This window comes from Macrosteles quadrilineatus, unplaced genomic scaffold (assembly GCF_028750875.1).
Source record: "Macrosteles quadrilineatus isolate MER2022 unplaced genomic scaffold, UCM_ALF_1.0 Scaffold_9__3_contigs__length_116548681, whole genome shotgun sequence".
Taxonomy (NCBI): Eukaryota; Metazoa; Arthropoda; class Insecta; order Hemiptera; family Cicadellidae; genus Macrosteles; species Macrosteles quadrilineatus.
Window position 1 is genome coordinate 51722800 of NW_026542602.1, and position 13407 is coordinate 51736206.

Consider the following 13407-nt stretch of genomic DNA (forward strand, 5'->3'; position numbering starts at 1 on the left):
TATTTATTTAGTTTTTTTTTTTGGTTGAGCAAGTAGTAAGGAGGGTGAAGACAAGGGACGTTGATACCTTGGCGGCTTTGAATTTATTGACTAGTCACATTCCATTCCATGTTCCCCGACGACGCATCGCGGGCTACCAGTGTCACCTTGCTGGCATTTCTACTTTTTTTTTTTTTTAAATACCAGGGGTATGCACTAGTCCCGCGGATGAGTGATACGATGGGTTTTTTTTTTTATCCATCCCATCACCACCCACGGGTGCCATGCTAATGGGCCGACAAGCAGGGCCGGATCTAGGAACCGCGAAACCCCGCAATGCGGGGGGGCCCAGGCCCTTAGGGGGCCCAAAGAGGTCGTAAAAATTACAATTATTTTAATGCATATAAACATAATTGAATAGGACGGCAAGTTTAGTTTTGACAGACAAATAAATATTGTCAACATCAAACCTAAAGTTAGAATTATTAAGTAAATTTAGACTTGTGATTTTACTCGTCGACAACTCGGGACCTCGCCCTAGCTAGACAGTTCAATCTCGCCACTTTCAGTCAGTCCATACTCAGTCAGCTCAGTCCAGTCAGCACGTCAGCTGCATCGGCGAGCATCACAGATCCACTACAGTCCGATCGGACCGAGCGACGTGGACGACGAAGTGTCAACTAGCACTAGCACTCACTCTCACGTCTGTTGAGCTGAACAATAAGTCATAAAAGTCTGTCGTGGTACAGGAGGGACTTACTTGTACTTATCTTTAGCGTTAATGACCTAATTCGAATCGAAGGCGTTTGGGACTCCGTCCAAACAGTAGTTTAAACTATTGCCATGACAAGCGCTGGGTTCAGCGAGCGATCTCAATCTGTCAACGCAATTATTTAGAGATCAGTCAAAATAGTGAATACTACTGTAGTTTTGTGAGGTTTGAGGTTATGTTTATCGTGCCGTGCCGCCGGTATTCTATAGTTGTTAAATTAAATAATTAATTAATACACACAGTTGTACCTGTACCTCTGTTTCTTTTCGTTATAAGTGTAGTTAAGTGCGAATTAATGAACAATGAATTAGGTGAAAAACATTTCTACGAAGTATGCCAGTGGTGGGTTGTAAGCAGCTGTAGGGGCCCTTGGAGGACTTTTGCAGGGGGGCCCATATTTTGTAGATCCGGCCCTGCCGACAAGGGGGGGTTGTACCCGTCTTAACCCTCCCAGTGTTACTTGACGAAAATTCGGCAAGCACCACACTTTGTATAGTGTTACTTGCCGATTTTTCGACAAGCAGACATCGTTTACGGCGAAGGCTCTATAACTGACTGAATCGGATTGAACTGGATCGAGTTAGGTATCGTTCTTTCCGTTACATTCTAAGCTGTCTCCAGATGTCTGTCTCTAAGCGCTATTAATTTTAGTTCTGAAAATATTGTAGCAGACAGCTGACGTGCGTGTATTTGTAAACAGCTAGGTTCCCCCGGACCGATGACTGATGTGTTTTATTACGTTTATCATTGTTTTAGTGTTAAAAATCAAAAGTAGTGATATACGTGGTGCATTATAAGAAGATTTAAGTGGTTTTGAAGTGCTGGTTGATGATCCTGAAGAAGTAGGTAGTGATATTGATGTAAATTATCAGCCAGATTCCTAGCTATGGTTAGGCTATGCATTCTTAGCTAAACGCTATGTACTGAAATCAGTTTTTTGCCCATAACTTATTTATTTGCAAATATACTTCCTTATATTATTATATATTTGTAATCCTCATAAAATTTAGAACAAAGTGGCTATTTTCAAATATTTATAGGCCTATAATTTATACAATTTCATTAGCCGCGAACTTATTTTTTTTTTGAAAATTTTCGAAATTATATTTTTTTTACCTAAAAAATTTTTTTTTTTTTTAAATGTTCCTTATGTTTTATATATAATATTGAAGCCCATGATTTTCCAAACAAAATGGTATATAGAACATTAGAATTAACATTGTTTTAAGCTTCTCAGATCCGTTTTAATAAAACCTTGCAAATGCGCCAAAAATAGGTGGACATTAAGGCCTAAACTATGGACACTTGGAGGGTTAAGCTGGATTGGAGTTTGGAAGCCGCTTAATTAAATATTTTCCAGGTGAGGTAACAAGGTGTGATAGGTATAAAGGTACTTGCTCATGATGATTTTTTTTTTTTTTTTTTTTTTTTACATATATATATACATATATTTATAACATATAATATACATATATACATACATTTTTTTTTTAACAAAAGGGGATACCATTCAACTCGAATTAAGTTATTGTTTTTTGTTCTAAAGACTTGGACCTCAAAACCATCAATCATCTATGTGATGTCATCACATCACCTGAAATGTGACAGTGCATCTGAGAGACATGTTGACTACTCGCCCTAGTTCTATTTCGGGTTGAGTAACCCAACTAAATATTGACAGAGTCCCTACTTGGTTCCAGACTGGATAAGGTGGTAAGGTGACCTATCTTGAATTCGTAGAAAGCAGACTTTCGTTTCAAATGAAATTAAATTGACGATTTCCATGAATATATTTTTTTTTTTAACATTCATCAAAATCGTCATAAATATACCTAGGCCTACACTAAGAAATGCATCGATGCTTGTGGCTTGCGACAATGGTCGGCTCAAACGCTTTTGTAAATTCGCTGCAATTAATTTTTAAAAAAAATTATTTATTTTGTTAATTTAAAGTGAAATGTTGTTCAAATGATTCCCTAGTATTTCCACGAGGCGCGAAAAAGTTCTGGCATTGAAATGGATTCCATCTTTTCTTCCCGAAGGGTAATATTTTGCTTCAAAGTATCGATGAGCGCTGTGAGTTGGAATATCCAAACGTAGTAAGTGTGTGGAGTGAGACTGTAAAGTGGCTAAGTATTTGTTGAAGTCATCAATGTGAGCGAGTGCGTTGTTGTTCTGTGCAAGGCGTGGAAAGTTAGGCAAGGCTAGGATTAATAACAGTTTGGGTGTGTGGCGTTTCTTAACTAATTTCAATAAAGACAAAAATTGATTCTTCATATGCATCAATGGCGTATTTCGAATTATGTCATTCGTTCCTAAGCAAATAAGGATAATTGAATTCGGCGGTATCGACGAATGCGTTGACTTATAATGTTTTTTGTAATCAGCTATCGTCGCGCCGGAAAAACAAAATGATTTTTCTAAAGCTATTAATGATCTGTGCTCCTGCAGAAAGTTGGCATATCTACAGAATTGGGAGTCACCCATTAAACTAATTGCGTACATTTGTAATTGTGATTTTGTTTGATCCTTGGATGGTAATAATTCGAAGGGGGTGGGGGGGGGGGGGTTATGATGTGCTGATGTGCGGGGAGGGGAATTAATATAATAGGCCTACTAATGAGGTGAAAAATGCAAAATAATTAGTCGTGGGAATTTTCAACCATGTGGGGAAAGCCTAACTTATGCATATAGCACATTAAATAATAGGCCTAACCGATAACAGAGTTAAACAATAAACTTATAAGTTAAATATAATTAGCCTACTGTATTACTCATCAACAAGTACGCTCCAACGCATCGCAAAAAAGAAAATTTGGTACAACTACTAACTGCGGGAAAAAAATTTACTTAGGCTACTGTGGCTGTAACTAAGAATAATGCAACTGTAACTAATTTATAAACAATGCAAACTAATTTATGAAAATTTATTGCAGGCTTAATAATCCAGTAGGCCTAACTGTAAAAAACAAAGCGCTAGATCATGAAAGAGGACCGCCAGTAACAATTAATCTATATCGATGTTTGCGTGAATTGAGGGGGGGGGGTGATTGTCCCGAGTAATGATAGTAAAATGTTACTACCTTTTGTGTATCGCATGCTTTACTCAGGTACTGAATCAAGTCAGTAAAACTTATTACATCTTGCGGTCAACCCACCCATTGCCTAATTCAACCTAAACTGTTCTAGCAATCACCGTACTAAATCTAGCAAATTGTGTAAAAAAAAAAAAAAAGGGGTGTAAATTTCACTATTAAAAATAAACTAGGCTGCTAAGATCAAGAATAAAGAACAATGACCTGATTCTCTGGTAGGAATTACTTAAGATTAACTACTTAAGACTAACTAGGCCTAGGCTTACCTAGGGCTAAATTGCTTGAAACCACCACAAAAAATTATTGTACCCAAAAGGAGTTAGCCTACACAAAATTACTGTGCATGGTGATAAATATACCTCTTCTGTATGTAAAAGTCAAGGGCCATTGCATTTGAATACTTAAATCAATTTAATCTGAACACACTGCAGCTTTAACCTAACAAACTTACCTACTTATGCTGAATATACTGAAAATAGGCCTAACTAACCTTGGGGAAAAAATATTGGGAATTATAATTATCTGTAAAATAAATAAAAGGTACGTTACTTACTATTACTATTGAAATGTGTTTCGCAGCTCAAAAGGATGCTTCACATAGCCTAGGCACTCACATGGGTTAAGTAGTCCCACGTCGTACTAATTACACGCATATTCGTCACTTAAAATCGGATATTGAAATGAAAATTTATTGTAAACACGCCTTGACATTTGGAACCTCAACTTAATAAATAAATAAATTCCCAGAAGTTAATTTAATATCTTGATGAGTCAACTTGCTCACACGAGGTCACGCCGGAAATTCCAAACTCGATCACGTGATCTGACCTTGCATGATTACACAATGGAATTCATGTTCTAAACCATTACTGAACACCTTAAATTACCTTCCCCGAAAATAAAAAATCGTTTTAAAAGTGAAAATTATGGAACTTAAGACTTACTCAAAGCCTGGCCAGCCGAACAGGATCCCGCGATAGTTACTATGCAGGCCATGATGATGTTACGTAACGCTTTGCTCTGCTACCAACTGTGGGGTCTTGACTGGAATTAACCCAGCTAGATCCACATTTAATAAATATCGTGCTGATTCCACTACCCAATAGCACTCACGTAAACCCTGCCCAGCGTAAGCCAGCTTTGATAAGTCGTGAATAAATTCATTAACTACATTTTTATTTAATTTTAACTACCCCTCGCCATTGAAACTCGCCTGCAGCAACTTGCCCTAAACATGATATCGATAATTGTAAAGTTAATTTAGTTACATCAGTTAATTTATTGTTGGTTGAACCTGCCCTAATTTAGAAAAGATACCCCTTACCCCCTTTATCCCCCAAAAGATTACAATTAATTAGACATTATCGGTACTTTACCAACTGTTGACCAAGGATCAGGACCTCCTTCTTCTTCGGCGACGGATCTCAGACAAACCTGCTTGCCGGCGGTTGGTCTTTTCCGGTTGGAGCGCTAGTCTCGGTCCGACTAGAGCTGTCTGCCTGCCTTTGGATCAGCCGATGGGGTTGACTCTTACCTCAATATATATAATTATTGGCGGTGATGTGGGTTACTCCCACAGAACCGGTTTTGTATGGGCTTCAACCCTACCCCCAGGCTTCACCAGGCAACGCACAAGATATACCGAGAAGTAAGGTACAGAGGAAACCTGCATATGGGACGACCGTGCTCTTTCAGCTCTACAGTAGTTTGTTGTACCAGAAATATACTTGTGACAAGCAAGGAAGAACACTGTGCGCAAAATCCTATTTGCACATAGCAGAGGGTCTTCCTCCTCCACCTAAGCATTGTAGTACATGATGGTGAGGGGGGTCTTTGCCCTAGACACCAGTGACTAGTGCTAGACACCACTGAAGTATACCGTTGAATGTTTCCTTTGTACCTTACTTCTCCGTGGAAGTATAATACAGTATTAGCTCTTCATTAACATTTACTCAGAATTGAACTATCTGTCATGAGCATTTGTTTCTTCTTTTTTTGATCTTCATCAACCCCAAGTTGAGTTACGAAAGAACAAAAATATCTCATCAAAACATTATATCAAGGCAGAATCAGGAAGTCAGTAAATAAATAATATTCCAATGAAATATTTCCATTCTTTTTCTTCCAAATCAAATTAAGTAGTTTAAAAAGTTTAACAAACCTAAATTCACTTGGTCTTCTGGTGATAGTCGCATCAAATCACTAGAGTCTCATTTTTGCCACAGAAGATGCCTTATAGGAGGAGCGATAGTCTGGTTTTGTAGTGTAAATATTGATTTGACGGACACTCACCGGAAGACTGAATCTTAATCTTAAGCTGGTGATCAGTGTGGTTAATAGTAGAGGAAACATCTTGATAGGGCAGTTTAATTTTCAAAGAGAGGTTGGTTAACATCTTGACATAACAAAAGAGGCTTACCAACATAGTCCTAGCGTTTAGCTAAATACAGGGATTATTATACTAACGTGTTGTCCTTGTTACAGAGGGCCACTGACAGGTCATGGAAGCAGGTCTGGGCAGTGCTGCGAGGACCTGTGCTCTACCTCTACAAGGAGAGAAGGGACTCTTTGCCCCAGTCTGAGGTAAGGTGTCATATTTATGCATGTAAAAAGATTTAGTTTTTTTTTTTTTTAGGACGCTAGGCAAGAGCCTGGGATTGTTTTTCACATTACTTCAAGCTAGACCTAGGGGTTGCGGCATTATCACTTCGATAAAATCCATTGGTGAGTTGGCGGGGATCGAACCCGGAACCTCAGGGACTGAAGTCCCGTGCTCTAACCACTATGCCAGCTCGCTCCCCGAAAATATCACCATACAGTAGAACCCCTCTTAACCGACCTTGTATTAATCGTTAACCGGATTATCCGCCCTAGCTCGTAAAATATTACTGTTTGTTTTAATCGACCTTCTTATGAGAGCAGTTCAGTTTAACCGCCGCTATCTAGCATCATCTCTGCATTTTCGTTCCCTCACTCGGCGATACAGTGACGTAACTACGGGGGGATGAGGGGGATAGAACCCCCCCATGGAAAGGAAAAAAAGCTGTTTTAGTTAGGCTGAACAACCTCTTCCATAATGGTTTAGTAATGAACATTTTTCTTAGAGGATCAATCAGGAATTTTTGCGGGTAATTTAATTTTTTAATCTATGTATCTTTAATTTTTGTAACGTATATTTAAATTGAATACCGTACATTCATTATACAAAGCAAAATGTTTTTAAGTTTGTCCACCGTCCTTAGGTCTGCCTTGCTTCCGTTGCGACGAGGCGCGGTGTAGGGGTGGGTGGCGGAGGGGTTCTGATGCCTGGGGAGGGTCACTCTTTCCACCGCAATAATTTTACCTACAGTCAGGGGTAAATCGCGAAAAAAATATTGGGGGGGGAGACACTTTGGATTTCCCAACTATATTACTCGAATTAACCCAACTATATTACACGAATTTCCCAACTATATTACACAAATTTCTCAACTATATTACACAAATTTCTCAACTATATTAATATCAAGTTTTAACTGTAGCTTATGGATATTTTACATTTAAATCCTCTTTATAGCTGACATACAAAAATAACAAGAATGCAGTTTCTCACATTATTGGTTTTGACGGTCAATCTTCATTGTTGATTGTGCCTTAAGTGTCTCAACAAATGTCCACACTGTAGATCTACTGATCAATTTTCAGCCTGTTAAAATCAATTCATAATAAAAACTCAGTAGATAGATAGGCTCTTCACGCGCAGCTCAGAAGGCTACAGTACAACAACAACTTGAAATGATAATTTGTTCGTTTGTTGTGTTGTGATAACATTATGATTTAGTTACTTGCTATATCCTGATTCTGACCGGCCAGAGACAGCCTAAATTGGGTTGATTTTTGTAGTTCTTTTGAAAGTGATTACCTGTGGAATTCCAGAAAACGCAAGTTTGGAGTTCTGATTTTTCAAAGTTTTCCGGAGGGGACCAGGACTTCAGATGCTTTGATGACACACTATCACAGCCTGACAATGGCTTTGTTTTCATGGAATTGATTACAGTATTTCTACTACCTCCTTCTTGCTTACGGGTTTTAAGAAAAACGAGGTTTCAGAATAAACAGATTTCAAAATTAGAGGAATTTTGACAAGCATTTAAATTTCCACTGCCTACTTCCACAAAAAAATCTATCGAACACATTAGAAACCAATTTTGGATCAAATGAACAACTCTCATCCTTGATGTTGCTGAGAATATCAGAACGTAGTTTCCTCAAGCATATATTTTCATTTACAATGAATGTTTGGTTTACACTGTGCTTAGTTGTATTTGACAATGTTTACATACTAAAATTATAATTACACCTTTAAACAAAAGAATAAATCATTTTTAATTTAAGAAAATGATAGGTTGGTTACAACATTTTAAGATAGCCTAAGAAAACATAAGTTTCTGTTGTATTGTTGACACAATCAGGGACCATTTTCTGTCTCGGACAGGGTAAGGTCATCTCATGTAGGGTTCTGCTGTGGTCCCTGGTAGGGTTCTGCTATCGTCTCTGGTAGGGTTCAGTTATCATCTCTGGTAAGGTGCTGCTATTGTCACTGGTAGGGTTCTGCTATTGTCTATGGTAGGGTGCTGCTATTGTCACTGGTAGGGTGCTGCTATTGTCACTGGTAGGGTGCTGCTATCGTCTATGGTAGGGTTCTGCTATTGTCACTGGTAGGGTGCTGCTATCGTCTATGGTAGGGTTCTGCTATTGTCACTGGTAGGGTGCTGCTATTGTCTATGGTAGGGTGCTGCTATTGTCACTGGTAGGGTTCTGCTATTGTCTATGGTAGGGTGCTGCTATTGTCACTGGTAGGGTTCTGCTATTGTCTGTGGTAGGGTGCTGCTATTGTCACTGGTAGGGTGCTGCTATTGTCACTGGTAGGGTGCTGCTATCGTCTATGGTAGGGTTCTGCTATTGTCACTGGTAGGGTGCTGCTATTGTCTCTGGTAGGGTGCTGCTATTGTCTCTGGTAGGGTGCTGCTATTGTCACTGGTAGGGTGCTGCTATCGTATATGGTAGGGTGCTGCTATCGTCTCTGGTAGGGTGCTGCTATCGTCATTGGTAGGGTTCAGCTATCGTCTCTGGTAGGGTTCAGCAATCGTCTCTGGTAGGGTGCTGCTATTGTGTCTGGTAGGGTGCTGCTATTGTCTCTGGTAGGGTGCTGCTATTGTCACTGGTAGGGTGCTGCTATTGTCACTGGTAGGGTGCTGGTATTGTCTCTGGTAGAGTTCTGCTATGGTGTCTGGTAGGGTTCAGCTATCATCTTAAGTAGTATTTAGCTACAGCCTCAACTAGGGTTCTGCTATCTTCTTAAGTAGTATTCAGCTACCACCTCAGGTGGGGTTCAGCTATCGTTCTTGTCAGATACCTCAACTAGGGTTCTGCTATCTTCTTAAGTAGTATTCAGCTACCACCTCAGGTGGGGTTCAGCTATCGTTCTTGTCAGATACCTCTACTAGGCTTCTGCTATCTTCTTAAGTAGTATTCAGCTACCACCTCAGGTGGAGTTCAGCTATCGTTCTTGTCAGATACCTCAACTAGGGTTCTGCTATCTTCTTAAGTAGTATTCAGCTACCACCTCAGGTGGGGTTCAGCTATCATTCTTGTCAGATACCTCTACTAGGGTTCTGCTATCTTCTTAAGTAGTATTCAGCTACCACCTCAGGTGGGGTTCAGCTATCGTTCTTGTCAGATACCTCAACTAGGGTTCTGCTATCTTCTTAAGTAGTATTCAGCTACCACCTCAGGTGGAGTTCAGCTATCGTTCTTGTCAGATACCTCAACTAGGGTTCTGCTATCTTCTTAAGTAGTATTCAGCTACCACCTCAGGTGGGGTTCAGCTATCGTTCTTGTCAGATACCTCAACTAGGGTTCTGCTATCTTCTTAAGTAGTATATAGCTACCACCTCAGGTGGGGTTCAGCTATCATTCTTGTCGGATACCAACTACGTTTTGAAACTTAGAACCAATTAGAAAATCTCATATAACGGATTTATAATTTTAAATTTATCTTTAACTAAAATTTTTTACATTAGTTCAACTTAGAATTTTTAAATATGCAAACTAAGTTTCTATGGGAACAATTTAAAGTTTACTAACACAATTAATTATTACTAGCTGTGTACCCGTTCTACGCACGGGGATCTTATAATATTCAGTTGAAACCTTCTTATATAAAGAACAGCAGTTGGTTTGCATATTTTAAGATATGCTGGCCAAACTATTATACATAGCTTCATTTTATGTTGTTTTTTGTTGTTCCGGATCGGTATGACAATCAATAAAAGGTTAAATTACCTCTGTGTCTGCCGGTCGATCCTATAACGGTAGGCTTACTTTTATTTTTACTATCTGATCTCGTTTGCATGGCTCAATCACGTCCTGGTTGAAGTTCGTTCGCTACGCTCACTCACCTGTATGTTGGAGCTCGTTCGCTGCGCTCACTTTCCTTCAGGTTAGCTCGTTCGCTACGCTCACTTGCCTTCAGGTTAGCTCGTTCGCTACGCTCACTCGCCTCCAGGTTGCAAATTAGCTGTTGTCATAAATGTAAAAGAAATAATAGTGCTAGTGCTGCACCCTGTTGGTAATCCTTGTAACTTTAATGCTATTGAACATCACAGAACAGAACCAACTTGTTTAATTGAAACAGCTGTTAAGATTCAATAATTTCATTTCTCATAAGGTTAACATGGGCTTCCAGAAATTCCACGTCAAAAATCGACAAAAACTTGATTTTCAAGGGTTTACTGTTAAATATCTAACTGTCTCATATTCGATGAAATACGTCTAAAACCATCTCATATATGTATAGTATTTGGAAAATAAGTTTCAGGCGGGACAGTGCTATAGTTATTGAGGAGTAGTTGTAATAAAGTGCGTATTTTAGCGTTACCAAGAGAATGACAGATAGACAGACAGACAGACAGACAGACAGAAATTGAGATAAGGTTTGATTCGGTTTCTCTGACCTATGAAATGTAAAAATAACCAAAAAGTTCATTATTCTAAGCAATGTACAGACAAAACTCTAATTTTATTTATATAGATTATGTTTTTGTTATGTCTTGTACTAACAAGGTGATCCTGGTCTTGTTAAGAAAACTCTTCATCACCGTGTTGATGCCAGATTGGTTCTAAAAAAGATTGCAACATTCAATTATCCTGGACCCCTCTATTTGCTGGGGGGGAGGGGTATTCCATACTCCCCAGGCCCCCCTAACTGAAAGCACCATTCCCAGACATTACGTTGGTTTTGTACACTTCACACACTTGATCTTGACAATAAATTGCTACGTGTCTTCTTTGAAGTGTATGGTCAGCCAAAAAGTGTGTTACAGTATGCATTCACATGTAGTGGGTTTTTACAATTGCAGCACAATAGCAAGTCCTCAGTAATGGGGAAAAGTCTTTGAGAAGGCCAAAACGTCTGTGCTAGTAAGTGCGCTATCAGGGCATGCCTATCGGCGTCACACAAAAACGTTCAAAATTACCTAATCTATAAAACCAAAGATAATCTCAACGAAGTGGACCATGACCCCGCTGCTGACCGACTCCTTTCAAATACTCGGTAGTGCAGGGCATCTATGAATACTCAGTGAAGTACTCATAGTACTCATGAGCTACTCAATTCACCTTATCTGCTTGCCAAAAGTCGTCCTATCAAGCACAATTTAAGGTATTTTGTGACACATTTAGTGTAAATCTCCAAGTGACCAAACCAAACAGGAATAATGTTGGGGATCCTTTGTTTGTTAGAACAACTATCTCTGTCATTGCAAATGCCAGTGACAAGCCGTGTACATGCATCTAAAGCATTGCTCTTCTGAATCTTAGCTTTGGTTTCTTAGACGCCTCTCGCTGCAATTAAAGTAGGACTGTTGTAAGAAAAGTTTGACAGATCATGTACCAAGATAGATTCCTGTGCAGCCCTGGAGGTAATGGAAATTTCTATTCAACCTTTTGGTGGTTTCATCAGAGCACGGTCCAACAGGTACTCCTCGATCATTCGCAGAAGGTAGATAAGAACGCAAAACATTTGCTCAAGCACCCTTAAGAGTATTGCATCACCGGGCAAAGTTGAATGTTCTTCATGGCAATAGTGACAAGAAGAACAACACGGGATGACCAGTGGTTGTGATTTTCCATCCTCAGCACTGTCTTAACTGGATGGCATCTATGGTAAATTGACCAGGTCGGAAACCAAGATATGGCATGGACAAGCCTGCCTCAGTCAATCTGAAGCAGATGAGTTTTTTCAACACCATGCCGGTGGTGTAAAGCATGCATAAGGGATGGTATGTAGAGGTAGTCTTAAGGATGAGTTCAAGGCTTCTTCTGATTGACAGGAATACACCTTCAACTGTATTGGATATTCAAGAGAAGTCTTTGATTGATCTCAGCAATGAGCTTTAAGTATATCTACATGATACCTTGAGGACCAGATGCCCTTATGTTTAGAGGATGTACTTGGTTGTGCTGTAATAAAAAAAACAATCACATTTTCACTGGTACCGCAGGGGACTTTCACGTTTTTGTTGCAATCTCGGGAGACATGCATTACTGTATCACAGGAAATAATGTGAAATTCATTAAAAACCAATTAACGTGTATAATGATAAATAATTTTAGGAAATCAACACATTCCAAAACAATCCAATATTGGCCTGATCTGATTTTGACCAGACAAAGGGGTCTACATTTTTACCGGAAGCTTAAGTAAAAATCTCTAGTCCTGTAGTTCAAAATATTTTTGAAAATTAAGGGCTTGAATGTATTTTACAACAAATTGCACTAAAACTTTGATGAACTTTTGGGCCATCAACATGCGTTTTTATGGGGAAAATATGTTTTTTATCACTAACAAATTAAAAGATACCGATAAGTTTAAATTTGAATGTTGCTAAGAATCGCAATACTGTAGCTGTAAAATGATATTTTTTTATATACGATGGTATTTGGAATGTTTTTGTTTTTGCCAGCAAACTATTATCAACAAATATTTTTTTGAAAAGAAAAATTGTTTTTGTGATAAAATGACATATTCATATTGGATTAAAGTTTAGCTCATTAGTAATGTAGAATTCCAATCAGAATAGAGATCCGGTATATGCTTTTTGATTTTTCAAAAAAAACTTCTGGGTATTTTAGAAATCCACAAAAAAGAGTTACCAATTTTAATCACCAATAAACAATAATCAAATTCTTAATGCGCTAAAATTTTTAATTAAATAGAGCTCTAAAACTATGTATAATATGACTATGATTGTATGTGAATTGAAAATTCTGAGATTTGAACTACTGAACTTTGCTTTTCAAACATCCTTTATTAAAAAAAAACACAATTTTAAATATTAGGCCTAACGTTATTCCTTAGAGTTGGTTTAGTGGGAAAAAATTATTTCTTTATTGTAATACCACCTTACAAGATTCACTCTGTATAATGTTTTAACAAAGTTTTTTCCTTGTGTCTACGCCAGTGGAATTTTTGTAATGATGTCTTATCATACGCTTTTTAGGGGAAAGCTTGAATTGAAT

General features: G+C 38.5%; 1 protein-coding gene across 1 annotated transcript in view; it reads left to right on the plus strand.

The window, feature by feature from the left end:
• The window catches only part of LOC129001958 (rho GTPase-activating protein 23), a 158424-nt gene that overhangs the window by 118655 nt on the left and 26362 nt on the right, over positions 1-13407 (plus strand). Inside the window, exon 18 of the mRNA XM_054429407.1 lies at positions 6331-6429. Coding sequence (XP_054285382.1) covers positions 6331-6429 — 99 coding nt within the window. The remainder of the gene's footprint in view (positions 1-6330; positions 6430-13407) is intronic.